The sequence below is a fragment of the Denticeps clupeoides genome, chromosome 12 (assembly GCF_900700375.1).
Source record: "Denticeps clupeoides chromosome 12, fDenClu1.1, whole genome shotgun sequence".
In the NCBI taxonomy this organism is placed as follows: domain Eukaryota; kingdom Metazoa; phylum Chordata; class Actinopteri; order Clupeiformes; family Denticipitidae; genus Denticeps; species Denticeps clupeoides.
In genome coordinates this window covers 15,487,797-15,513,598 of record NC_041718.1, presented here as the reverse complement: position 1 = coordinate 15,513,598, position 25,802 = coordinate 15,487,797, and the positions used below count along the sequence as shown (strand labels likewise).

Genomic DNA, 25,802 nt, shown 5'->3' with positions numbered 1-25,802 from the left:
GGTACCTATATACCTGGCACCCCCGCCGAGCGTATTCGTGAAAGCCCACCGCGTTACCGGCAGGGTTCCAGCCAGACGGCCCCTACACTATCTGAGCTTTAGCGCATAATTGTGCTAAATAAGGAGCACCGCTGAGCACGTGGAGATGACTGCCGCCCGCACGCCGCGGAAAGGGATCACCTACCCGATCGGCTTTTGAATGAAGGACATGTGATGTTGTAGGGCAACTTCAGAGGGGGGCCGGCCCCCCACACGCAAGAGTAAAGGAGAGTTTAAGCCTCGAAAGGACTTCACTCGAGGGTCGCCGAGGGAGAGCCGTCTCACGGCCACCGCTCGGTTTGTGTGGACCGGCGTTTTGGACAAGCAGGCAGATTGTGTTTCTGTCTTGGCCCATCAGAGCAGTTGCATGAGTTTTGCGTGCTCTGGGGGGCGGAGATGCTCTGAAGCACAGTTATGTTTGCCTCTAAATGCAAATCTGCATTTTGATCAATACTCCCGAGAGGGCAGTTATTTATTGGACATTCTGCCTATAAGGCTTTAGATCATTTCAGATGCTTACAGGGCTAAAGCTAGCTTTATACATATACATTACGCCACATCATTTCTGTGCTAGAGAGTTCTATATGGTAAATACATATGAAGGTTTATGCAACAGGCAACATTAAAAACAGGGCCTTATAAAGCATTTATAAAACTATTTATGCATCGAGGTAAGGCCGTACGCAGACGGATGTTAATGTCCCAGAGCAGAAGATGCCATCACATCTCCAGCTTAACGCTAACGGGGGGGTGGTCGACATGGGTTCAATTTCATAATTACAAAATCGTGTCATTAAAGGGGATCTCTCTTTCTCCCTTGCTAAAACCATCAATCAATGCTGGCAACCCTTCTACAGTGCAGCAGCGCGCCAATATTACAGGGTAGCACATTTGGTGTGACCTCTACGCTGTTGCCTGGGAGACATATTCCCTCTAATAACTCCTGTGCGAAGGAGAGCGAGTGTGTGCACACTCCAAAGCAGCAGGACTAGAAGCAAAAATGGCTCGAGCGGTTTTAATGCATATTTAAACAGCGGAGCCACCGCATGCAGGCATAGGCATTGGGGGGTTGGGGCGGGGGGGGTTTTGTGGACTCTTCACTCATCAGTCAAATGAGTCACCCCGGAGTGCGTGCTACGTGGGCTGATCCGCGCGCGTGTGTGTGTGTGTGTGTGTGTGTGTATTTGCAGATGCTTTAACAAACACACTGAAAAGCTCCGTGCAGAGCGAACACTCACCCTCCGTCGGCGACGTTTTCAGCCTCTTGCACAGCCCCTCCATCTCTCCATAGTCCTCTTGGATTTTGACCACGGCCTCCGTGCCCCGCAGTTCCATAAGGGTGCGCAGATCCAAGAGCGAGATGCCAAAGCCTCCGGCATGGTTGCCCTCATTTCTTTGGTTCTTGGCGTAAAAATCACTGTTTCTCATGTCCCCCATGGTGGCGAGTATTGCTCAGAACAGCTCGACGTGAAGCTAAGTGGATCTTCAGCAGAAACCGACGGGAGCCGACCAGCGAGACGGGACGCCGCCGGGCAGAGTGGCTCCCAAAAACAAGTGTCCGGTCACGGAGGTGATGCCGGGAGGGAGAGGCAGGTACAGGGAAATGGACGAGAAGGGGGGTAACAGAGGGGGAGAATGGTAGAGAGAGGTGGAAGGGGACTGGGGGGGGATTCGTAAAAAAAAAAAGAAGCCAAAACTACAGCAACAACCGAAGAAAAAAAAAAAAAAAAAGCAAATTCCAGTCCGCTGTGTGAAGGCGCGCGCCGTCAGGCTGCGGGGAGGGCAGGCTTCTCCCCGGGCGTCCGGGGGGGCGAGTGAGAGCGCCGGACGAGCTGCTCCAGGCTTCCTGCGCTCACCAAGGCTGCAGACCGGCACCGCTCCATGTGCTCTGTCCCATTGTGGCTGGCCTCCGTCTGGCTTTGTCTACATGATGCTCCTCTCCATCACTCCTTCAGACAGAGAGAGAGAGAGAGAGAGAGAGAGAGAGAGAGAGATGGAGGGAGGGAGGGAGAGAGAGAGAGAGAGAGATGAGAAAGAGGAGTCAGTCACCGAGGCACTGGCACAAAGGAGTGAGCGGCGCAGACGGAGATGTGAGGTGGAGGAGGGAGGGAGGGAGGGAGGGATGGCGCGAGGGTGGGAGGGGACGCAGGTTTCGCTGTGTGTCTTGCGGCGGGGATGCGAGCTGGTGTCCTACCAGCTGAGGGGGAGTGGCTGCTGACGCCGTTGCCTATGTCACGGTAACGTGACGGTAACAGCGGCAACCCCTACAGCAGGAGATCGGCCCCGAGAGCTTGTGCATATTAATGGTGTTGTTGTGATGCCTTGTGGTAGCCTTGGCGCGCGCGTGTGCTTGTGATGTTGTGTGTGTGTGTGTGTGTGTGTGTGTGTGTGTGTGTGTGTGTGTGTGTGCTGCTCGCGGAGCGGTGAAGGGGTATGTGGTCGGCATCAAAGGGCCGCGGAAATTCCCATGCGGTGAGTACCTGCCATCGGAACATGAGTGGGAAGGTACATCATAGGCGCGCCGAGGTGAGCTGGAGGGGACTGCGGGACGAACGCTGAAGGTTGCGTAACCGACGAGGGTGACTGTTTCATATGCTAATCCAAACACCTGACTTGCACAGATCAGCCAATACCGTCGCGCCTGACATGAGTAACGCGTTGGTGGCAGTAGCCTAGTGGGTAACACACCCGCCTATGGTCCAGAAAACCCCACTTGACACTTAACCCCAAGTGCCTCCAGGGGGAGACTGTCCATCTAGTCACCGTGGAGAAGGGCGTTTGATAAATGCTGTGAAAGTAACGTACTTAATAATTGAAATGACAGAATTTTTCCTTCGTCAATCATGGGCATCTTGTTGGCACAGACCAAACCCCTCTTGGCGCCGGCCCTGCCAGTCTTAGTGTGCTGGTGGTTGGTGGAGCTGGCATACAACCGACAGCAGAACCTCCACCTCAGATGTCCCTGTTCTCCAGGGCCAATCTAAGCCCTCGCCATTACGACAATGCCAATTGTGCCAGCTGTGCCATTGTGGTGCCCTCTGTGCACAGTACCGTCTGAGCAAGGTTAGCCCTGAACCGGTCACCAGGCTTCTAGAAAGTAGATCTGTTTCCGGGATTAATCACAGTATCTCATGACCGCTTGTGAAACATTTCTCTGAATGAATCAATGCAGACAGAGTTTGATTGCATGGGTTGATTGCAGCGTGTTGGCAGTAATGCAGCACTGGTCCTGCGGGATGGACCCAAGAGACGGCCGAACCCCAGATCGGTCGTCCCCTTTCTGAGTCTGTCCCCGCCGAGGGTACAGCGACTGCTGAATTTGACCAAGCCGAATGTCCATGGGAAGAGTTGTTGCTAAAACAGTCTCCTGAGTCAGTCTAAGTGACGAGCAACATGGATCATAACCCCAGGGCACCACTCCTGTCGCTCTGATTGACATATTAATTTACAGCAGGAAGTAGGGTGAAGACAAAGCAAGGTATTGGGCCAGTCTGTATCAACGTATTATTTTTCTGTAAAAGTACAAATTGTTCTCCTTTGTGTTCTTAAATGTGTCATTACACCATTTTAAACCATATTTCTTTTTTATGGACCCTTTCTCCATAAAAAAAAAAGCCTATGCAGGCAGTGTAATGTTCTCAGACCACCTGCAGCACCAAGACCGAAGGCAGAACAGAACATAACGTTTTATTAGAACAACTGCAGCAGGTCTGAATCAAATGCACAAAACACTTTTTTTTAAATAAATTATGCATGCATATTATATTGAAATTATATTGAGAAATGAAACAAGGATAACCCTGTAAAAGAAGAACTACATATGGTAGGGGAAAAAAAGATGAGTAAAGGTCTGACCAAATGAAATCATGTGCAAACATAGTTTAAGATGAATAAAATAGTTGGTCAACTGTCTTAAGCTGGTCATGCTACTTATTTCCAGCAGGGAAAACAATGGCAAAAATCTATCAGGGTCAATGGTTTGCTCTAACATATTACCATATTAATGGTACAGAGGGCATGTTGCCTGGCCTCAAAAGAAAGAAAATAGATGTTCAATCACACAGCTCTTTCAAAGTTTCTGCCCTCTATAACCCTCACTGGCCCAGTTATGTCACCCATAACAAAGTATATCCAACCTATGGTGTGTTGGCATTATAGTTACAGTTAATATACACCAAAACTGGCCATTGGTCTTTATGGTTTTTATAGTAGGTAGGCATGTGGAAACATTATATGGTGCTTGAACCAGGAGAAGTACTAAAATTTGCTAAATGCTCCAAGGGGCATTCAGTTCGGATGCTAGTGCAACACTGCAAATTAGCAAATATGGCATCTACAACACTGGCAGCCATGACTCATCTCAGTGCAGTCGAGAAAAGAGATGGCGTTGCGAGGTGCGTCACGATGTTCATCAGGGTCTGTGCATTCTTTTGAGGAACCACAGTACTACATGCAGGCCATGTTTCGTTAGGTTCACAGAAAATGTCCCAGAATGCATGGACGGATTTTTCAATGCCAACTGGTCCTCAGCATCAGGTAGTGAAATGCTGATTGTGTTACAGCATTATTAACTGAGCTGTGGTGCTATACTGGGGCACGTTCATGCTGCAGTCAAGTGTTGACCCGCGGTCAGAGAATTTATATCATTTGTTTGAGAGCTTTCCATGCGCATGAGTAATATAATAGTTTACATTGTGCAATTGGAGAGAAAGAGCAGCCACATTAATTATTGATGGGAGCTTTTCATTTCTTAAAGTGACATTTTTAATTGGCTTTTACTGCATGAACCATGAAGCATATGGTTAATTTATTCTACTAATGCAATGGAACTGGCTGTAATGGTCTACTGATAGGTGTTTTTTTTTTTTCTTTTTCCATTCCACTAGTATATAAAATTACTCCTTCTCACATGTCATTTCTGCTAAGTTTGTGACCTTTAAAATTTAATGTTGTGTGTACTGTGATGTGTGCGTGCCGATGGTGACTGAGTTGCTCACATGGCCCCCTAGCTGACATTGTGCACCACTGATGTTCCTTTAATACAGGACACTAGTGCAGCTGTGGCTTTCCAATGTAGGTAATAAAAGCATTTAATATAAACTGTTACTAAATACTATTATGGTCCAGGCTGAAAAATAGGGTGCCTGGCCACGATGGGTTGGGCTGTCCCCCCATCCTGTGAACTTCTGAACCACTGTGATCAGCTGTCATGCAATTGCACCTCCTGCCTTCCGCTCGCATTACGCACTGACAATTATATTATTATATCATATAAAATTATGAATATGTATTAACATATTTTAATATAAATGCATTCAAGCAGTCATTCAATTTATTCAGAGCTTTATGGTTTAGGACGTGGAGTGGTCCTTGTATTCAGATAATAAAAGCGTACTCGCAGAACTCTGATGACTAACATTTGCTATTACTTGCTAATTAGTAACCTCACCACAAAAGACTCATCCCATCTGTCTTTTGCAACAGCAGCCATTTCATGAAAATGTCACAGCAAACCGGCTTGAATGAAAGCATTCAGGCCGTGTTAGTTCTGCGCATCAGCTGGGACCTGTGCATTTCAGCACTGTTAATATAACAATTGCATCTAAGAACCTCACAAAAGAAAAAAACAGACTCCACTGCATTCTCACATTAGCACGGAGGCCTAGGCAGCAAGTGAATTTCAACAATGTGTGTCTGGGGCTTTGCCGATTAGCTGCAACTCGCGACATGTAATTGTGCTTCTGAAAGCATCTGTCAGCCACAGTGAACGCTGCAGTAGCCCCACAAAAGGCGGGACGGTGAAGCTCGCAGTCATCCTAGTGTACAGAGATCTCTCCAGCATCGGGTCTCCTTTTGTTCATCCTGAATTTGTGGCCCTTTGGGAAAAAAAAGGCATCCAGGATCGCTTTGGGCTGGCCAAGGCCCTATTTTACAGGAAAGTGACAGAGATTACATGCCGTCCCTCTCCCATCACTGGCCGGGAACGTGGGCTTGAGTGATCTCATCTTTGTTACCGCGGGAACCCTTAATGCAGGTCCTGCCTTTCAATGCCAGGGTGAATAAAAGGGTCCGCTTCTATAAAGGGCTTCTTGGCAAGCAAGGAACATGTCAAGGTGGATGGCCCAGCGTGAGCCCATCCTCCTCGCCAGCGGCACCGCGGTGCCACTGGAGAGGGGTAGAGTGGTTTCATGAGCATTTCAGATCAAGTATCACAGCCCTCGGCCCGACGCGACTCCCCTCCCCATCCATCTCTTTCCTCTTTCCCCCTCCATTACCTCCAGAGTCTTCAGTCTAACCCGTGTCCTTGAGATGCCTCTCCCAGCTCCTCTCTTCTCTTCACATTCTTTTCAACTGTACTTTTTGGCAAACATGCCAATTCAATTTTTTTTTTCACATTTTGCACAAATGTGGCCTCTTGCAGGCCATTGGATTCATCGGGTGAGCCAATGGTGGGGTAGCCTTACTGATTAAATAAGGCGAATAAGCTCTAATTAGTCTGTCAGCGTGACATGCTGTGAGTTTGAATTATGGACAACAGCACCCAGCCCAGCAGCAGGTCAATATTGCACTAAACATTTAGCATGGATCCCTCCACCCCCGCACCTGAGCCCCCTCGTGTCCTCATCATGTGATGGACTCTGCTGCCGTATGGATTCCCCTACAGAAAAAAGCCCCAGGGGATGGCGAATGGCCATCACTCATGCTGAATGTTGTGTGGACCTGGGTGGGGTTGGTGACCTCCCCCTACTCACACATAAAAAACCCTCTCTGCTTAGTGTGTTCCCCACGGACCCTTCTGATCTTAGCTATGTTTGGAATTACAGCCATGAGCTGCACTGTAAGTACAAATCAGTAGAAATCACAATTCCTCATTGCAAACTTACAGGTTATAAATTAGAAAATGTAAATAATTTTACCCTTTATAATTCCAAAATTCTGAACTTTGTATATAGGCCGTTCCTGATTACCTAATCAGTATTAAGAATCTCAATGAATATATATTAAATAATATTTAGTTGTCACTGGGCCAAAATGAATGTGAAACAAAGGAAAAACAAGACAAGTGAATAAAAATCCCTGGACTAAATCTGGAACACTTTTGCAACTTTATATGCCTGATAAAACCACAAAAATATGAACTTTTAAAATATTTTAAGATAGTAATTGATTATGAGTTAACCCCTTTGACTCTCAGAAATCAGAACCATAGACAGCTCCAGTTATTCAGCAGATACACTTAATTACTGCAACATTTTAATCACAATCCAAACATGAAAAAGAATGTTGCCTCTTCATTTTCCCCTTGTGATCTGTTGTGGCAAACTGCAACCACAAACTACATGTGGCTCTGCAATAAGATTCCGACAGCTCGCCGCCAGTGTTATGACAAGAGCAAGAGGTTGCATGACGCATGCAGTTGTTTTGAGGGCCCTGACCCAGAAGAATTACTGAGATAAATGCATGCATGCTCCAAGCATGCAGCACTGTATGACTCTGAACACCAAACAGACAGCCAGCATATGGGTGAGTAAGAGCTGTCCCTGCACTGCATGTGTGTGTGTGTGTGTGTGTGTGTGTGTGTGTGCGTGCATGGAGAAGGCAGAAGCAAAAACACACAGACAGACGCTGTAAATAGCCAGGAGTGCACCTGCAGGATGATCACCCGGTTTGGCAGCTAACAAGCTCTGAAAAAACATGCTTTCTGAGTTCAGTGTGTGTTGTGTGTGTGTGTGTGTGTGTGTGAGGGGAGATGGTGTATTTATGGCTGTATGGGGGAGAGATGTGTACAGAAGTACTCATGCACCTATGTCTATTAGACTCATGTAGGAATACTGGATCCCACAGTCCAGGGTTAAAATGAGATGCCTAGTTAATAGTAATAATAATTATACAAATGAATTCAAAACAACCATTCTGCCATGTGTAGCAGTTCAGTTTTCAGTTGCCTAGCGACATACAATCAAAAGCTCCACGAGGGTGATCGGAAGGTTGTCAGCTCAGTTTTCCATGAGTGGCCACTGTTGGGCCCTTGAGCAAGACACTTATGGCTTCAGTGCTCCAGGGATGCCGCTTCCTGAGCCCTGCCTTGTCTGGGACATACAGTCGATATGCACGTCGATATCACATTTATCTGACTTTGGGCTTTGAAGTCATTTGTCATACTTTTGGGTGTTAATGTAGTCTTGTGATGCTCGGAATGCGTTTATAGTGATCATCATCCAAAACCACACATGACTGGCTTAACCAATCGGGGGACATGTTACTAATTTTGCCGTGACTAATCTATTTGGCTTTATTAAACCAGGGAGGACGTGTGTGAATAGGTCACACTCAGGGACACCCTCGCATTCCCGCGACACCTTCATCCATTCAGCAGAAAGGTCATCCAAAGGCAGCAGCAGCACATGCAGGCCGCCGCCGCCGCGCCGCACAGACAGCCCCACCGCTGTTACCTTCATTATCACACGACGTTGCACCACAGCAAAAGTGACCTTTTCATAGTGACACCTGTGGAGGTTTCTGATATCTTAAAAAAGCAGCAAGACAAGACTATAAATTAAAGACTTAGTGATTTGGGTTCCTAACTCATTTTTACACCAAATCAATGATGCCGCTAATCATTGTAAGTGCACGAGAGGCTAAATGCACAGAGGTGGAAATACACAAAATGCTGAGGACGTTACATGTTGTGTTGAGATGTAGCAAGGCCATACCGAACAAGAACGGTAATGCAAAGATTAATGTAAAACAAGACACATGCACAGACATTAGAGAGAAATAAAAAAAAGAGAAATATGGTCCAGATCATATAGAAATCATGTACATCAACTCAAATAAAGGCCATTATTAATGCAGTGGTCTGAAATTATGGAATAGCTGTCAACTTTCATTCTTAGGACACAGAGGAATTCATCAAATTCATGCGTCAAGGCGCATACAAGTCTATCGCCAACACCTTATTATTCGGCACAGCAATGGCATAAAGCCTGTCTGTCTGTTTTATTGCGTAATGGCAGCACTATTAAGGGTTGAGTACGGGGGGCGGGGGGCAACTGCTACAACTGCTTTTTTTTTTTTTTGCATTGGTTTAACTCCGAGGCACAACATCTGTCACCTAACAATGCAGAATTAAACATCTGGCTGATCTAATAATAGGTGGCCTTCTGTTTCTTGGGCACCGACAGGAAGACGGAACAACAAGACTGTGTGGAGCTTTCGGTGGCCGTTTGTGTGTGTTTATTCTAAATGGTGCCTTTATCAAGTGGATAAGGGACACTTTAACACTTTCAACAGGCGGGTCTGCATTTTAAGTGGCCTCAAGCAGGCGTGCTCTCTCACAACAACATCTGAGTATCATGTACAATGGGGGTGCTGACTGAAGGGCTGCCCCTCTCATCTCTTATTGAAAATGTCATTGACAGGGAGGGGGTGGGGTGGAGGCTGTCATCACCTGCGCCCATGTGCCTGAAATACACATGGGGCACAGACGTGCACACACACACACACACACACACACACGCATATACATGCACTGGGGGATTCCATGCACAGGTCAAACTTTATAAATTGCGCTCAACATTGAGACTTTTATCCTCTTAACTTAGAATCAGTTATATATGTATATAACACATTAATAACATGAAGGTTAATAACAGAAAGCAGCTGTAAATGCTGCTGATTGTTTTTAATGTGAAAACACATTTATTTTTATCACAATCATCCGGGCTTGAAATTGTCACACACACACGAACACACACACACACACACACACACACAAATTTGCACATGCCACATCATCCCAGATCACAAAACAAAATGCAATTACAAATTAGCTGCAAGTACAGCTCAGTATGACATATCTTTTAATGATTTTGCTGTTCAGTGCAAAAGTATATGTGGTTCCATTAGTCTGTTCATTGTTCAGCAGACCTCTAACAGTGGCATTTCTCTCTAAAACCTCTAAAATTTCTCTCCGGCACCCCTGCAGGCAAACTGTTCCTTCCAGCTAGAGCCTCAGTCGGCTGCTGACAGACTGGCAGTCCCTGGCGGTTGACAGCTCTGGACTGGAAAAAGTTTTCATTTCTTTTGACGTTCACAAAGTGCAAAGTGTTCTCATGGCATGGTATGTTTTTTTGGTTCAGGTATGAAATTTGACAAACAAGATACAGTCAAACAAGACAGTGTGAGTGTGAGAAGGTGTCAATCTGGCATATCCAATAATCATGGTTTAAAATGCAGCCATAAGGCTGTTTGAACTCATCGACAGATTAATACAGGACAATAGTTATTTAATTCCCTTTCATAACACTATACAATACATATAATAAAAAGTGCAAATTGTTCTACACCTCTGCACATTTCGTTTGAAAATGCCAAAGCTACACACAACAATTTTACACAAAAATGTGAAATCTAGTGAAATTATATACATCTACTTTTTTTTCTATATTTATGTTCTATAGGATTTTATTGTTTGTTTATAAGGCTGTGAATGGATTAACTCTAGCCTATATCTGTAATCTCCTAACCCCATATGTCTCAGCGAGGGCATTAAGGCCTTCAGTCTGCTGGTTGCACCCGGGTTCAGATTCAAGTCAAAGCGTACTTGTGCATTTTCTGTAATTTACCATAAATAATGGAACAGCCCCCTGTCTTATGTCAGCTCTGTAAGTTGCATGGAGAGTTTTCAATTTTAAACACTTTCATATGTATTATTATTATTTACAGGATTTACTTTGGTTAATTTTTTGTATCTTTCTAAACTCCATAATTCCTTAATTCATTCTGATATTTGCTCTTTAACTGTAATGCATTTTTTTTATTTAAATGTGCTATAAAAAATTTGGACTTTGACCTTTAACTTTGTAATATTCAATAACCATCTCTACCCGACATGTAATCATGCAGTGGGACTTTCATTACATAATCATTCACTATCCAGACCATGAAAATATATTGCATTTCTATAGCATGGTCTGATTCTCTGCAAGGTCAAAATACGTAATAAAAAATCCTGAACCTCTCCTTACATTCAAACATTCCAAAAATAAAATGTGCAGAAGTGCTAAAGTAGTGAAAGCGACAGGGGCATGGTAAGGTCATCGTCGCCGCACGTCTTGCTGCAGATGCTCTTGCGCTGTGGCTTGGTCAGTCTGAAGAGCTAATGAATAACCTGCGAGAGCAGTCAGAACCTCGTCTCTGGAACATTAATTAGGGTCCACTAATGGGCACAGTAAGCCAGGGGACAAAATCAATTTCCCCTCCTCTCTATGCCTTGCTAGATTTTACTTTTTAAATCCATTTTGTCTCTTGTGCTTCTATAAATAAGCGCTTTGCGATGTTGAGGTTGGTGACATGAAGGAGGCGCTGATGCCAGAGAGCGGCTCCGAGACGCCCAGGCACTGGCCTGGTTCATTTACACTCTCGAAGCGCAGAGAAGTCGGTGAAAACATGTTTTGGAAAAAAAATGACAGCACACAAGCCAGCGTGTGTGTGTGTGTGTGTGTGAGTGTGTGATGGAAGGAGTGTGAGTATTCACTGCAGAGAGGAGCGCAGTGGAAAAGAGCGAAGGAAGTGAGAGAACAGGGAGTTTAACAGGAGGGAATAATCACGTGGTCTGCATAATTAAGACAAGGTCACAAGCAATGAGGCAACGAGAGACGGAAAGAGGACGAGGGAGAGACCGCTGCGTATCTGTCCGTTGCTGCATACGCTCGTCCTCTGCCTACATACAGTATGTTTCGCGCTATTTACTTGCCTTGAAGTATATCGCGTGAAACATCGGGCGGCAGAATATTAGTCAGCGCTCAGCCGGGAGCGGGATGGGTGTGAAAAGGCAGCCGGCCGCTGACATGCTCTCCCCCAGCATGCGAGCATCATCTCTTTAAGTCTTTGAAAAGGCAACTCGCTGTTATATAAGAGCCGCTCTCAAGAATCTCCCAGGCGTCATGTGACGCAGGAGCGGATCCTGTACTGACACCATCGATTCGTTCCCATTCCGTTCAGTTTGAACGAATTAGGAACGTTTTCAATACAATTTTTGAGAAATGAGAACACATATATAACATTAATAAAAGAATATATAATATGCATATTTTGAATGGGGAAATTTGTTACTGGAATTGAATTAATAACACAATAGATCCAGCGCTCCTAGCGGTTAAGGAAGCGGCCTCATAATCAGAAAGTTGGCGGTTCGAATCCCACACTGCTCCCCGAGCGCCTGTCATGGCTGCCCACTGCTCACTAAGGGTGATGGGTTAAAAGCAGAGGACACGTTTCGTTGTGTCACCGTGTGCTGTGCTGGAGTGTTAATGTGGTCTTGTGATCCCAATGACAATCACTTCACTTTCACTTCACATAAAGTAAAATGTATATATTTTCAAGTTGGTGATTATGGTTGACAAGTAGTTTTTTAAATGGTAAGACTAATTTCTATGACCAATCAGAAAATAAATGTCCAACTTCAGAAAAGTGTCTTCACTCTTTCAGTTTATACTTGGCTGGGGTTGATGGTTTTCCTTTTAGTATTACAGAGGTGGGGCGGAGACATAATCCAAAGCGGGAAAAATGAATCTTGGATGGGCATCTGTGGCAGCTCAGGTGAAGAGGGGACAAGAAACGCTAACATCTGTCGTAGAGTTGTGGAAAGGAGAAGGAGTTTATCGAAGACGTGTCCTAAAAAAAGGAAATTATGCTACCAACTCTCAAGCCTACGTGGACTTAGCAAGCATTTGTGCAAAGATAAAGAGACTTCACACCCATGGTAACCTGGAACTATTCCTGGATCATTGCTGTCTCACTCGCGTCGTGCTTTTGGGGGAATTTTTACATCCTTTGCATCTGGGCCTCAGCTGGAAATCTCCACATCACAGACCTTAACCCACAATGGAGCTAATTGCTAATCCTTGCTAGCCCTCATTCATCCATTCCTTCTGTGAATTGGATATTTTAATGATAAATAGAGAAATTCAATCTTTTCTTTAGTGACATATCAGTGGCAAGGTCAGCCTGGGGCTGAGCTTAATCTGATCAATCTCTAAATCTTTCTGTTTTCAGCACGACAATATGAGCAAATATAGAAAATGGAATAAAGTAACTATTAATATCTGTGCCCTGTCATACTGGTGTAGATCTAGAGCATGTTAGCACAGGTTGCTAACTTGCCAACTGAGAGGAACGGCGTTGGCGGCCCGGTACATCGGTGATGGAAGCAGGGAGGTGCTAAAAGACCACCATTTTTGCTGGGAAAAGAGGGGCAGTGTGGTAGCCGAAGAGGACGCCTTCAATACCGATACGTATATACCGAAAATGAAATGTGGTGCACAGAGACCCCCTGCTGCCTCCCTAGACCATTGTGGTTTTATACGGTAACGCATTGTTGTTGTTCCTCGCACCTTTATCTTCCCGTGCCTTTAAATCGCAGTACGTTACAGACGCTGGCGAGCCGCGCCGCGATGACGGGACTATTAGACGAATGACTGTTAAGGCAGAGGGAGAATCTGTTTCTTGCCGTCGCAGGTGAGAGTGTTATGCGGGTTGCCCGCATCACGTAGAATTACGCTGTTGCTCGGCAAACACCCGATAAAGGTCACGGGGGCACAGCCGCGCGAGGCGTGGAGAAAGCATGTACAGGGGCTGTTAACGCTGCCCGCCCACGCAGGTCTATGCCAATGAGCATCTTCCACAGTGAAAGTACCGACGAACAACAGCATGCCATACACCCCCCCCAACACCCCCCCACCACCTTCCCTCCAGAAATTAGATAACAATCTATGAGTCAACCTTGGCGCATGGAGATCCACGGAAAAAAGGAGAACCACGCCGCTTCCAGACAGACGGATGAAGGAGCAATCCTTTAGAAAGACAAAAGCAAATATCAGCTGAGGGATCATGGTGTTCAGAAGGACAACGTGTCCTTAAGGGACGTGCATCCGCCCCTGTTTCTGGACCAAGGACGACGCGGACGTTCTCGCATTTTTTTTTTTGGCTCACTTTACCCCTCCAGAGGTTGTGGCGTAATCCCCTCAGCCAGGTTCGGGAGAAGAGGTGCACATCACTGACCACTGAGACTCGACAAACCGATCTGTCCCCCTCTCCCCCGATCGTCCCGCCTTACCGGCCGGCTCCAGCGCTCCCGTCACGGCTCTCCTGACGCAGTGTGGCTCCCGCTTCTGGAGGTCACCGCCATCCACTCCTGCGGGAGAGGAATCAATTTCCTCTGCCACGCGCTGACAGGGAGAGACAGGGAGAGAAAGAGCGGGCGCATCCAGAGCGAGACGAGAGGAGCGATCGAGCGGGCGAGAGAGAGAGAGAGAGAGAGAGAGAGAAGAGCAGGGGGTAACTTTCAGCGGCCGTGCAAACCGTCTCCTTCAGTCAAGTGTCACTCTCCACCCCCACCTCCCCCGAACCCATGCCTCCGACCGCCGCTTACGCCCCGCCAACGCCGCCACCGCGTCCGGGAGCAGCGCACCAGAGGTCATGCATTTTAACAAGGCTCTGACCAAACCCCATTCAAACGTCACCCGAGCTTCCCCAAGGGGCCGGGGTGGATCAGAGAGAAAGACTAACACCCCCATGTCCGCTCGGACATGCTGGACACGCAGCCCCACGTCCACACGGAAGCGCACTCGGCTCCACCATCACACACACACACACACACACACACACACGCCAGCATGGACAGAAGAACACTAGCCAGATGTGATTACAGCCACACACATGGAAATGAAAAGGAGAGGCACTCCATACTCACTCTCAAATCCCGCCCCGCCAAAAGGGAAGTTGGGAAATTGTTATTTAAACGACAGCGGCGCGTAATCGCCCGAGCATCTGGATAACCCGGAGCTACGTTACAGGAGCGCAGCGCATCGCCCGTACCATGTCGCCGAACGGCGGGGGTGGGGGGGGGGGGGAGTCCTGCAGAAGGAAAAGATGGAGCGACGTGGTGAGGTGGAGAGGGAGGAGGAGGGTGGCGGGGGGAGAGAGAGAGAGAGAGAGAGAGAGAGAGAGAGAGATCACATGTGCGAGAAAGAACAGAATGTCTTCTCTTACTGTCTCACATTCTCTCTGTTTCTTTCACTCTTTCCTGGTGACACTCTGTCCCCAGATACGGCGACTGCCAGAGGAGGAACGGCACCAGAAAGAGAGAGAGAGAGAGAGAGAGAGAGAGAGACGCCACTTTATTGGGTGGTGTGGAAAGAAGAGGAGGGGTCGGGGGGGCTTTCAAGGACGTGGGCCATTAGAATCTCTCATGTCTCCTTCAGGTGGGCACACACATGTCTCCTACAGACATGTTTGTATCAGAGAAACACACACGCCTGACCTGTCACACAGACACATAAATGCTGATTTCTCTCCCAGAGATGTTTTTTTTTTTAACCTGCCCGCCTGTCACCGGGCTTTGGCTTCAGCTCCGTAACATGGCTGCGAGGGCAGGATAGAGGGAACGGGAAAAAAATCCCAAAAAATCTGCAGACGTGGAGGCCATTTTGAGTTGTGGGAGCAGCTCTGGGAGCAGCTCACATACCTGTAGTAAAATGTGAGGCGGGGCTAATTTTCGCCAATGTCCGGCTCGCTCTCAGGTTCGAGTGGTGCGGTACACTTATCACACTGCAGGCAGCACACAGCGGGAGACAACAGGAGGACAGGTCAACAATTAAAGAGGAGGGACAGATGAACACAGGGCGAGAGACAGGATTGTGGGTAAGAAATAAGAGCTAAGAAGAGAGCGTGAAGTGAAGAAGAAGGTAAAGAAAGAGGAGAAGGGTATGAGAAGAGAAAAATCTGACATCTGACACTAGAAAATTGTCAAATTTCTTCTGAAAAATCCTGTTCACAAATAAAATAAAATGAAATAATCTGTTTGATTTAGCAAAGGGTGTGGACTATAAAGACTATAACATAAGATTGTGTTGTGATGTTTGCTGACACACCCATGAGACATATAGAGAACAAAGGGAAATGGAGGAGGAAGGGAGGAGATGGGACCTTGTGCTACACCTGAGCATTCAACAGGAGGGGATTAAAATCACTTTAGTTTCAGCTTTCCGGTCTGTCTCCTAGGTTACAAACCAACAAAAAAGGGCTGGGTGGGAAAGTTACTTCCTCCGCTCCAAGATACAGATACAGAATGTCCAGAAGACATTAGTAATCGTGCCCCTTGCACTGGAAGAGACAAAGAGGGAGGAAAGATAGAGGGGTAGAAGGGTTGAGGGAGGAGAGGAGCAGTGACGAGGATCTACGTCGGCCTCTGAATATCAATGCAGTGTTTGCCCCGTATGGGCTGCAGTGCAGCAAGAAGCTCAGGTAGAGCTTCGACACTGAGCCGCTGATCCCAGACCTGTCACACCAGTCTCGGTGACATCAACAACCCATCATTTTGAATGTAGAACAGGGAAAACCACGCAATGTGGAAACGACAGGAGGGGCAGAGCAGCAGACGCTGCAACCGAATTAAAAGCAGCTGCTAGGTAGCAGCGCGTGGAGTTCGGCTTGTGATGGAGCTTATTTATTGCCTTGGCCATGAGAGGCTGCGAACCAACGTCACACGGCCACCTGAACTGCCCAAAAAGTCGACCCGGGCATCAACACCCCCGCCCCCCCCGCCGGGCATTCACAGCTCCACCAGCTGACAGTCTCAACTCACATCCAGTGCTACGACTCAGCTGCTGTCCATGGTATTATGAAGCCAAAAAGCACAAAGCACCGCCGCCCCGGCCCTGCGGCCTTCCCCGACACCGAAAGACTACCGATACACACACTGGGGCTGTGGACACATCCCCTTACAACTAATTAGCCACCAGCCTCACTCGATGTGGGATCTGTATCCAGGAGATGCAGGAAAATAACAAATTGAGAGAAGCGTCATGGGAAATGGTATCTATGCTAAAAAGGCACACTAATCGAATGAAATTTATGGATATAAATTAACAAATCTTTTTTTTATAAAAGGATTTCGGAATGTATTTAATTTTAGTGTATTAAATAATAAAAGATACATAAAATGTATGTATGATTATAAGTACATAGTAGCCATCATTGTATCCTCATACAATATTTTATTATAAAAGTGACCCTTTGTCTACATAGCAACACCCCAAGGAATCCCTGGGAGTTGAACACGTTCAAGGACATCAATACATCTTCCAACCACTTGCACAATTCTCGTCAAGTCATAACAGTAAAGATATTTACACATATTTGACCTTGTTTTACTCTATAAGTGCTAAATAGGACATTACTGTGAAAACTGTCGCAATTAACTCTTGTAACATTAGAATTTAGCCCAAGCAAAATGGGCAAAGCAACACAAAGCAATTATATTTTTTCAAAATCCTAAACTTCGATACTAGAATTTCACTCCCCTTCAGATCTCTCATCAAACATACATTTTATACACTGAGAAATATAAACTCTAAATATAAAGCCAATAGAGCAGCTAACACGGTTATTGTTTAGAATTAACATTATATTAGCAAGTATGAGGCTTCTGAGAAGCCTTGGATGGATATTTAGATGGTGCAGTACCACAGTAATAAGTCTAGCATAAGACAGTTTGCATAAGAAGCCAAAACGGCCCAAAGGCCCTTAAGAAATACTCAGTTACTGATGCATACAAACAGTGCAGGAAGAACTGATTCAATGGCTGCAGGTTTGTCCTGTTTATTAATCCCAGTTGGCCAGTGGTCCTGTGAGGGTCTGCCTGTGTACACATGCGTGTGTGCTCATTCATGCTTGTTTGTATGACACATTTCAGGACTGCATATGATCTACGATTTACAGAGACGATTTGGCACATGTGCGCATAACCCAGGAGGGGTTTAATAAGCAAATTATTATTTTACATGACAGATGGCCCAGGAAAGAAAATTCACATGATTAAAATACATATTGTCTCAAACTGTATGGTCTTTACGATTTCCCCGCCAAAAAAAAAAAACAAAACACAAAAAAAAAAAACCCCTCCCACATCTCGCATAATATAACACAAGCATCATGTTTAGTTAATTGGAGGGAGTCCCATGGGTCTTTAACCTTTTACTGCACCTGTCATCACAGGAAATTAATCATGTTGTGTTAAATGTAATGGTAAATGCACTCAAGAGTGTATGATCAACTGGCGAAATTCAAGTGCTGTCCAAAATAATTGCAAATTCAACAAGCTCTACACTTCATTACACACAAATACAAAAAAAACATGCCTACAAGTAAATAACAAAAACTAGACCCATTGTAGAACTCAGACTATGTCTCAGACTTAACACACTTCCATGAGTGAAAGTGAAGTGACTGTCATTGTTATATACTGCAGCACAGCACACGGTGACACAACGAAATGTGTCCTCCGCTTTTAACCTTCACCCTTGGTGAGCAGTGGGCAGCCATGACAGGCGCCCGGGGAGCAGTGTGTGGGGACGGTGCTTTGCTCAGTGGCACCTCAGTGGTGGGGATTCGAACCGGCAACCTTCTGATTACGGGGCGGCTTCCTTAACCGCTAGGCCACCACTGCCCACTCAACATCCACTCAACGTCACATCACAATGATGCAGACAGACGCAGACTGGCAGCCCTGGGTGGATCTCATATTCCGGATGTTTTCAGAAAGACAGACACGGCGGTCATGGTTTCCTTATCAGAACCATGTCCCTTTTCATGTGAAATTAATCAAACTGTGTAGTAATTACATTTGATATTGGTCATTTGAGAATGACAGATGAAGGGATCTCTAAAGGTATTCTCCACAGCGATGGAATTAAGGAATAAAGCCCACTGCAAAAATAACAGAACGAAAAACAAACCTGTTACAGAAGAGTTCAATCCCTTACATACTCGAAAAAAAACAGGAAAGCCTGCAGTAGCAGCAATTTCTTTATGCCTCTCATGAGATTTCAGGCAAAAAGCATGAAACAACTTTACCAAAAGAGGGCTCATTACTTATGAATACTGAGGTCTGGAAATGCTGATGAAAAATGCAAATCTAATGAAGAAAGTCTTCATTCTCGATTGCTACAGCAGGCATCAAAAGCTCCACTTGACATTAAATGGTGTTATGCATACATGTCTGCACTAGTTGTCCCTTCGTAGTCCCCTTTTGGTTGTTTTTATCATTTTTTTAATTCCTCTGTTTTTCTAAAGCAATTCTACTGAGAGATGATCCGCTTGGAGACGCGGAGGCTGCAGCCCTCAGCAACGTCACTTTGAGTTACGCTCACCAGCCAGGTTAGTGGAGGGCTAGCCGCTGTGCTGAAGGAGTCAAACGGCCAGTGGAGAGCGTGACTGTGGTAAAAACTCCCGCTTTTGTCCCCGTGCCACAGTGATCCGGTCAATTAATTGGTATTCTGGTGTTCTAATCTTCCTCGACCTCTGAGCTTCGGATTAGAGTGCTGGATGTGGGCGGAGGAAATGCCGATACGAAAATGTTGGCGGATAAAAAAAAAGAATCAGATGGGTGTTAATCTCCGCAGGAGGCTTCATATTTGCATAACTGATAAGGCACATGATGTCTATAGAGTTTTTAGAACTGGGTTACACATTTTTCTATGAAAGCCCTTTGTTCTATTTCAATTTAACATGCCAAATCCCTGCAAATGTAAAGACTTAATGTCACCTAGCAGGTAAAGAAGAGGACCCGTAATCAGAAGGTTGCCGGTTGGAATACTGAGCTGCCAAGGTGCCACTGAGGTGCAACTGCTCCCCTGTCATGGCTGCCCACTGCTCACCAGGGGTGTGATGGGTTAAATGCAGAGGACACATCTCACCGTGCACCGTTTGCTGTGCTTGCCGTGCTTCACAATAACAATCACTTCACTTTCACTTGTAATAACATCCACACATTTTATAAATGTGTTATGATGTAAAATTATCCACACTGGCTGCTTTTTTTGGAGCAAAACATCTAGCACCATATAGTACACAGATTTGCAGGGTTTGAACACAAAAGTATGTAAAACACAAAGCCATTTGATTTGAAACTAATTATCAATACTTGTAGAGGGAGGTCACAGCACCCATGGATCAAAGTGAACAGTAGAAATGGAAACACTTTTGAGCATTCAATTAATATGGGAATCCCTAACGTCGGTCCCGAAAAAGCTTTCACTCGTTTATGTAACTCCAGCCTAACTGCTGCATGGCATTCGACACCCCTTGAAAGGCATTCCTCACCAACCAGGACGTAGAGAACAGTGTAATAAAGTTAGAATTAGATCTGGCAAATACCAGTGGCCAGAACAGCGTTTAAAGGCCTTAACCCTGTCTGACCTTGTTCTCAGCTGAAAGATGCTACGTAGATGTACTGAAAGGAGCCCCTCTACCTCAGAGTGAGCCGGACTGGTTTAAGCATAGTGGCTTTTTGGATCGCACAGTCTCGGGTGGTCCACAGAGGCCCTGGATTAAGCTCCAAAACTGCATTATCAGCTTCTCAGAGGCTCAGCTTTGATACAGGACAGAGATCTGATAACAATTCACCCATTACCTTGCTGAGATTTTTTTTTTTAAATCCCCTCCCGCTGCAGAACTTCCTATATATCTGTATTTCAGAGAAAGAGCTTCACGATTCAGTGCTTCACAAAGCCAAACTCAATCAGTGCTGTTAGAAGAGGTTTCTAGACGAAAGCAAAGTATGAAACTGAGGGGGAAAATGCCCCCAATTTTCTAGAACTCTCATATTTTAAAAAGCCCAAATGTCTTTAAAATTACAGTTCTGGTCTCATGCCTACAAATGGAGAATGGCCCATTTGCACACAGCACTGTCCTTAAACTGACTGTGCAGTAAGTAAAGACTTCATTGAAGTGCTGCTCTCAAACTGTGTCAGTGGTGAAACTGAGGCAACTGAACTTGGACAGCCAAGTTTTAAATTAAACGGGCTGGCCCACACATTGACCGTAGAATGTGACCCAGAGTGTTGGGCCAAGGACCAAGCAATTCTTTTTTTACACAGGATCAATGTCGCAGGGCGGATCCATGAGTTTATTTTCACTTTCATGAAAATGCTGTGACTGTGAAAGAGTTGACTATCTACGCTCCCTTGGTGCTCTTTTAATTCACTACACAGTGTAGTGAAGTCCACTCCAGGTCAGAGTTAAATTAAGTCTGGAAAGTGACACTATTTTGTGTTAAATCAGAGCGACCCTGTCATATGGGCTTCACATTCACTTTAAGAAACATATGGGCAATACATTAAAGTGACAATAAAATGTGTCCTCTGACTTTAACCATCACCCTTGGTGAACAGTGGGCAGCTTTGCTCAGTGGCGCCTTGCCATTTCGGGATTTGAACCCACAACCTTCTGATTACGGGGCCGCTTCCTTACATGTTAGGCCACCGCTGTCTCCATAGGCACCAAATAGGTGGTCCATATTTTAATGTGTTCATCACTGACTCCCCTACTTCCCTCACAGGAAAACATTACTAGTTCCTAGTAAATAAAAACATAAATAAATAAAATACAGACAAGAAATGTACATTTACAGTCTTTATCAGATGCTCTTTTCCAGAGCAACTTACAGTCAGTAGTTACAGGGACAGTGTGTTGCCCACTAGGCAACTACCACCCTCATATGACTACCAACAGGACATTAAAAGGTTTAACGCTATACACAGTACCATGAACCTATTAATATATCTTCACACAAGTTAAGTTCAATAAAAACACTCATTACAAAACTATTTTACACAACTGTTCTGTTGAAGAATATCATATGAAATGTATTTAAAATCAATGTATGATCCTTTTCTTCATGAAAGGTCAATAATGGTGCATTCACGGTTTGCACCACAGTACTTCTGTTTCTTTGCAGCCAACCTTAGTGTCACTGCATTGATTTACTATCATTTGCATGTCTGCATCATGGCGGAATGAAATGCAATGACAGTGATGCTTTCAGTAAGATATAATCAAGTCAGAATGAGTCACATAGAAGGAACACAGGCCTTTGTTTTGTATGAAATTAGGAGGGTGAATTTGTTTCACATGCAAATGACTTCTTTCCAACATTTCAATCCAGATTAAATGTACATATATTTAATACCCAGGACAGACCTAATTCTATTATCAAACTCAGAGGAGTATAATTTGAAAACTTTTCAGGACATAGGGGGGCAGACACATGTATGGGGCAGACACATTTTCTATCAGATGGTAAGGCCAATTTCTGATTTAAAAGCAATTCAGAGTTGAGATGATGTTAACCTTTTGAGTCAAGCACATGCATAAATGTGTCCTGGATGGCGAATCAGCAGTGAAACGGTTAAAGCAGTTACTGTATATTTATGCATGCCGTTAAAAATGGATAATGAAACTGCATCGCAACTGGCGTATCAGTCACGGCACGCAGACAGCCTCATTATCATTCCTGTGACAGGGTTATGCAACGGAAAGCATCATGCTTACGAAGCATTTTCACACTGTGCTAAGACAAGACAGGACATCTCTCGCACCTTTCTCTCTCTCTCTCTCTCTCTCTCTCTCTCTCTCTCTCTCTCTCTGTCGTGTGGAGCCTGCCTGCGTGCTGTACAGTGCGCAGTGTGCTATTAATGCAGGGGACAGAGACAGAGCAGAACCCATGGCCCATAGCTGATGATGTGTCCGCATTTTGTGGGGTTTTTTTGGTGATCAGGAGAGGCTGCGGGAGACACAGTACTGCAGCAGGGTGGTGTGACAGCAGCCTCCATCTCTGCATTCGTCCTCTGACCTTGCAGCTTGACAGTGGGGAGCAGGGGACCAAAAGGGAGGAGGCCTGTGCTCCTCTCGACTGCCCATATTGTCTGAGCTCTCAGTGGGAGCTGTCAGCCCAATGAGAAAGTCAGCTCAACTCGGGAGTGACGGGGACTTCACCCTGACATCGGACATGACAGCCCCCAATGACACACAAATATTGTGATGTCTCAGGCAAACAAAGAAATTGTACAAGGTGCTAATGGTTGCTCTGGCATGATAAACTATTAGATGGCACAGCAGCCTTATACAGGGGGATATAATTAGTTCAACCTCTCAGTTCAAAGGCGGAACATCAGCCTCAGATGAAGATGCTTAAGAATCAACTTAACGTCATAAGTAAATCAATCAGAACATCAGAGAAACATCAAACAATGTCTCTGTAGAATGGGCAAAGGACAGGCTGCTGGGAGTACTTAACATCTCTCCAATTTCCAGAGACACAGAGCCACCACTGCAAGTGTTCTCACCTTGTCTATCAGTGTGTGACACCTGGTTGGATTGCATTGTGGGAGCAGCCAGGAGGCTCACAGGCATGGAGAAGGTACCAGTAACACTATATCAGTATTTACTCTTCCCATTCCTTTATTTATAGCTGAGGACGATTTTATTTTACTTTTTCCTAACCTAAATACTTAGGTCAAAATTCCTGACTTCTGACTCTGGAAAATGCATTCACTGAATAATTTAGGGGAGCTGTCTATGGTACTGACCGTATTTAAAGGGTTAACTGTGGTGTCATTGACCCACCTTTTGTAAATAACTTTTGAAGCATTTTGCTTTTTGAAGCAAAAGTTCTTTACAATCAGAATTAGCTCCAGCTCCAGAATGTGGCTCCAGCTCTGCATGGGTTGAGTTTGTGTGTTCAAGAGACGCCATGTGACATTGACTTTCCATGTGTGCAGGACAGCCTTAGGCCCTATTGGGCCAGTAATTGCAGGGCAGGCAGGACACATGGTCTCAGCCGCTCTCCAACCCCCCTCAAGTTTACATCGGAGCCAGTGAAAACCGAACAACGAAGGTTCCCTGCAAGCATTTATTTCATATGGGGGGATATCAAACTCTACTTATTATTCGCAGTGATCAAAATGCAGACGGCCGACACCATTTTCCCAGAATAACTTGGCAACCAAAGTTCAGGCGCTACCCTACACGCTAAAGCGTTACTGACACTAGTCTGCATGACCTGTGACACCATGTCACCCACGGTCCATCAAACCTTCTGAGAATACAGACCACATTCTCAATAGGTTGCGCAGTCATGTGTCAGGTCGGCGTCACTCCCGAAACACGACTCTAAATGCTGTAACCTAACACCCTTGTCCTCCTTAGGGCATGTGGTGGCCATGTTTCTGTGACTGAGCCACCTGGACACATTAGCTAACGTTTGGGGGCGCTGGAATAGCACAACCAAATTATTACCATTGTTTATTTATATATTTATTTATTTATTTATTTATTTTTACTGCACTAGGAATTTTTGCCAGGATGGCATGCTGCTCAGAGGCTGCTTTGTCCACTACAGCAGTCAGACAGCACCAACACCAGTGATGGTCTCACCAATGTAATGGCACGCTGCCTGTGCAGACTGACTTAGCACACTGGCTTTGGCGCTGATATACGCCTCTGTTCTCGGTGTCCTGCTGCACTGTCTGACCAGTCAGGAATCGGTTGGCTCCGGACCTTCTTGGAAATGTAGCAGGTTGTAGTTGTGTAGGTGTGCTGTGTGACACCTATGAGGCCAGAAAAGGTTTCTGTTTCATATTAAATCCTATTAAATAATGTTTCGTGTTGGTTTTCTTTGGCCCGGCTGAGTGTGTTAAGAACACCAGTCCTAATATGTTCCAACAAATGATCAAAAAAGCATCTGTGTCACAGTGTTCAAGTTCCATAGGTGGGCCAAAAGTAATAAACTTCCTCATGCAAAAGATAATAAAACAGAAATAAGGCACTGAAATGCAGAAAGCAAGATAACTAAATGGTGCACATAAACAACGGTACCCTCAGACATAATTAGAGCAACAATGAATAGAACCACACCAGAAAGGAAGCCAGATAATGAACACAATGAAGATGAAATATCAGTCTTCTGGTGAACATGTGTAACAGGCGTCGAATCTTTGAAAAAATATCAGAAACATCTAATGTGCGTCATAATGATGTCGGAATCTGATACCCTACAATGTTTGTGATTAATCTACAGTGGTAATAGAGAGGGAATTATATGTCGCTCCCAAAGTCATCTTTTCATCCTGTGACCCGTTCTGTTTCTTTCTGTTCATTTTTGTGTCTTCAGACACTGAAGCCTACGTCTGGCCAAGCGTGTAACCTAATAATGTTTGGGTTGCCTGACTTTTAAATGCACGGCATTCAGATCGATTTTGCGGGTCAGTACAAGACTCCTCTCATGAGACTGGCCTTATGTGAACTATGATGGGCAGGATATTTCTTCCAGTGTTACGATTGGCTTATTATGTTTCTATTCCAAGACATAAGATCTGTGGGTGGAGCTTCATAGATGACCCATGGCTGGGAAAGAAAAAAACTCCACCTCAAACCATTCATCCAACCACAATACAACTATAATACAAATACAGTAATAAAAGAGGCGTTTACAACACAATGAGACATAAGATATGTGGGCGGGACTTCACAAATGACCCATTACTGGGAAGGAAAAAAAAGCTCCACCTCAAACCATTCATCCAACCACAATATAACTATAATACAAATACAGTAATAAAAGAGACGTTTACAACACAGTGAGACATAAGATCTGTGGGCGGGACTTCACAAGAGACCCAAGACTGGGAAGGAAAAAAGCTCCACCTCAAACCATTCATCCAACCACAATACAAATATTACACAAATACAGTAATAAAAGAGAGGTTTACAAGACAATGGTAAGAATGACGTAATAAATACTGAACAGGGCTCTTCTTATGTGACAGTCCCAGACAATCCACACTAGTTGGCCGGAGAGATTTATTTACTTTGGGGCAGAAAAGTGACACTAGGTTATACAACAGACTAGACCAGGCTAT

At 45.2% G+C, this 25,802-nt stretch overlaps 1 protein-coding gene across 17 annotated transcripts in view; it reads right to left on the bottom strand.

Annotated features, from left to right (window-relative positions):
- Nucleotides 1-25,802, bottom strand: part of atp2b2 (ATPase plasma membrane Ca2+ transporting 2) — a 101,806-nt gene that overhangs the window by 47,614 nt on the left and 28,390 nt on the right. For 15 of the 17 annotated variants that reach the window (XM_028999460.1, XM_028999467.1, XM_028999470.1 and 12 more), the window contains exon 3: nt 1,278-1,988. In XM_028999460.1, the coding sequence (XP_028855293.1) occupies nt 1,278-1,476 (199 nt within the window). In that variant the 5' untranslated portion in view covers nt 1,477-1,988. Of the gene's footprint in view, nt 1-1,277; nt 1,989-14,158; nt 14,401-14,794; nt 14,927-25,802 lie in introns of those variants that run through there. The other 2 variants (XM_028999461.1, XM_028999458.1) reach the window with 2 other exon arrangements.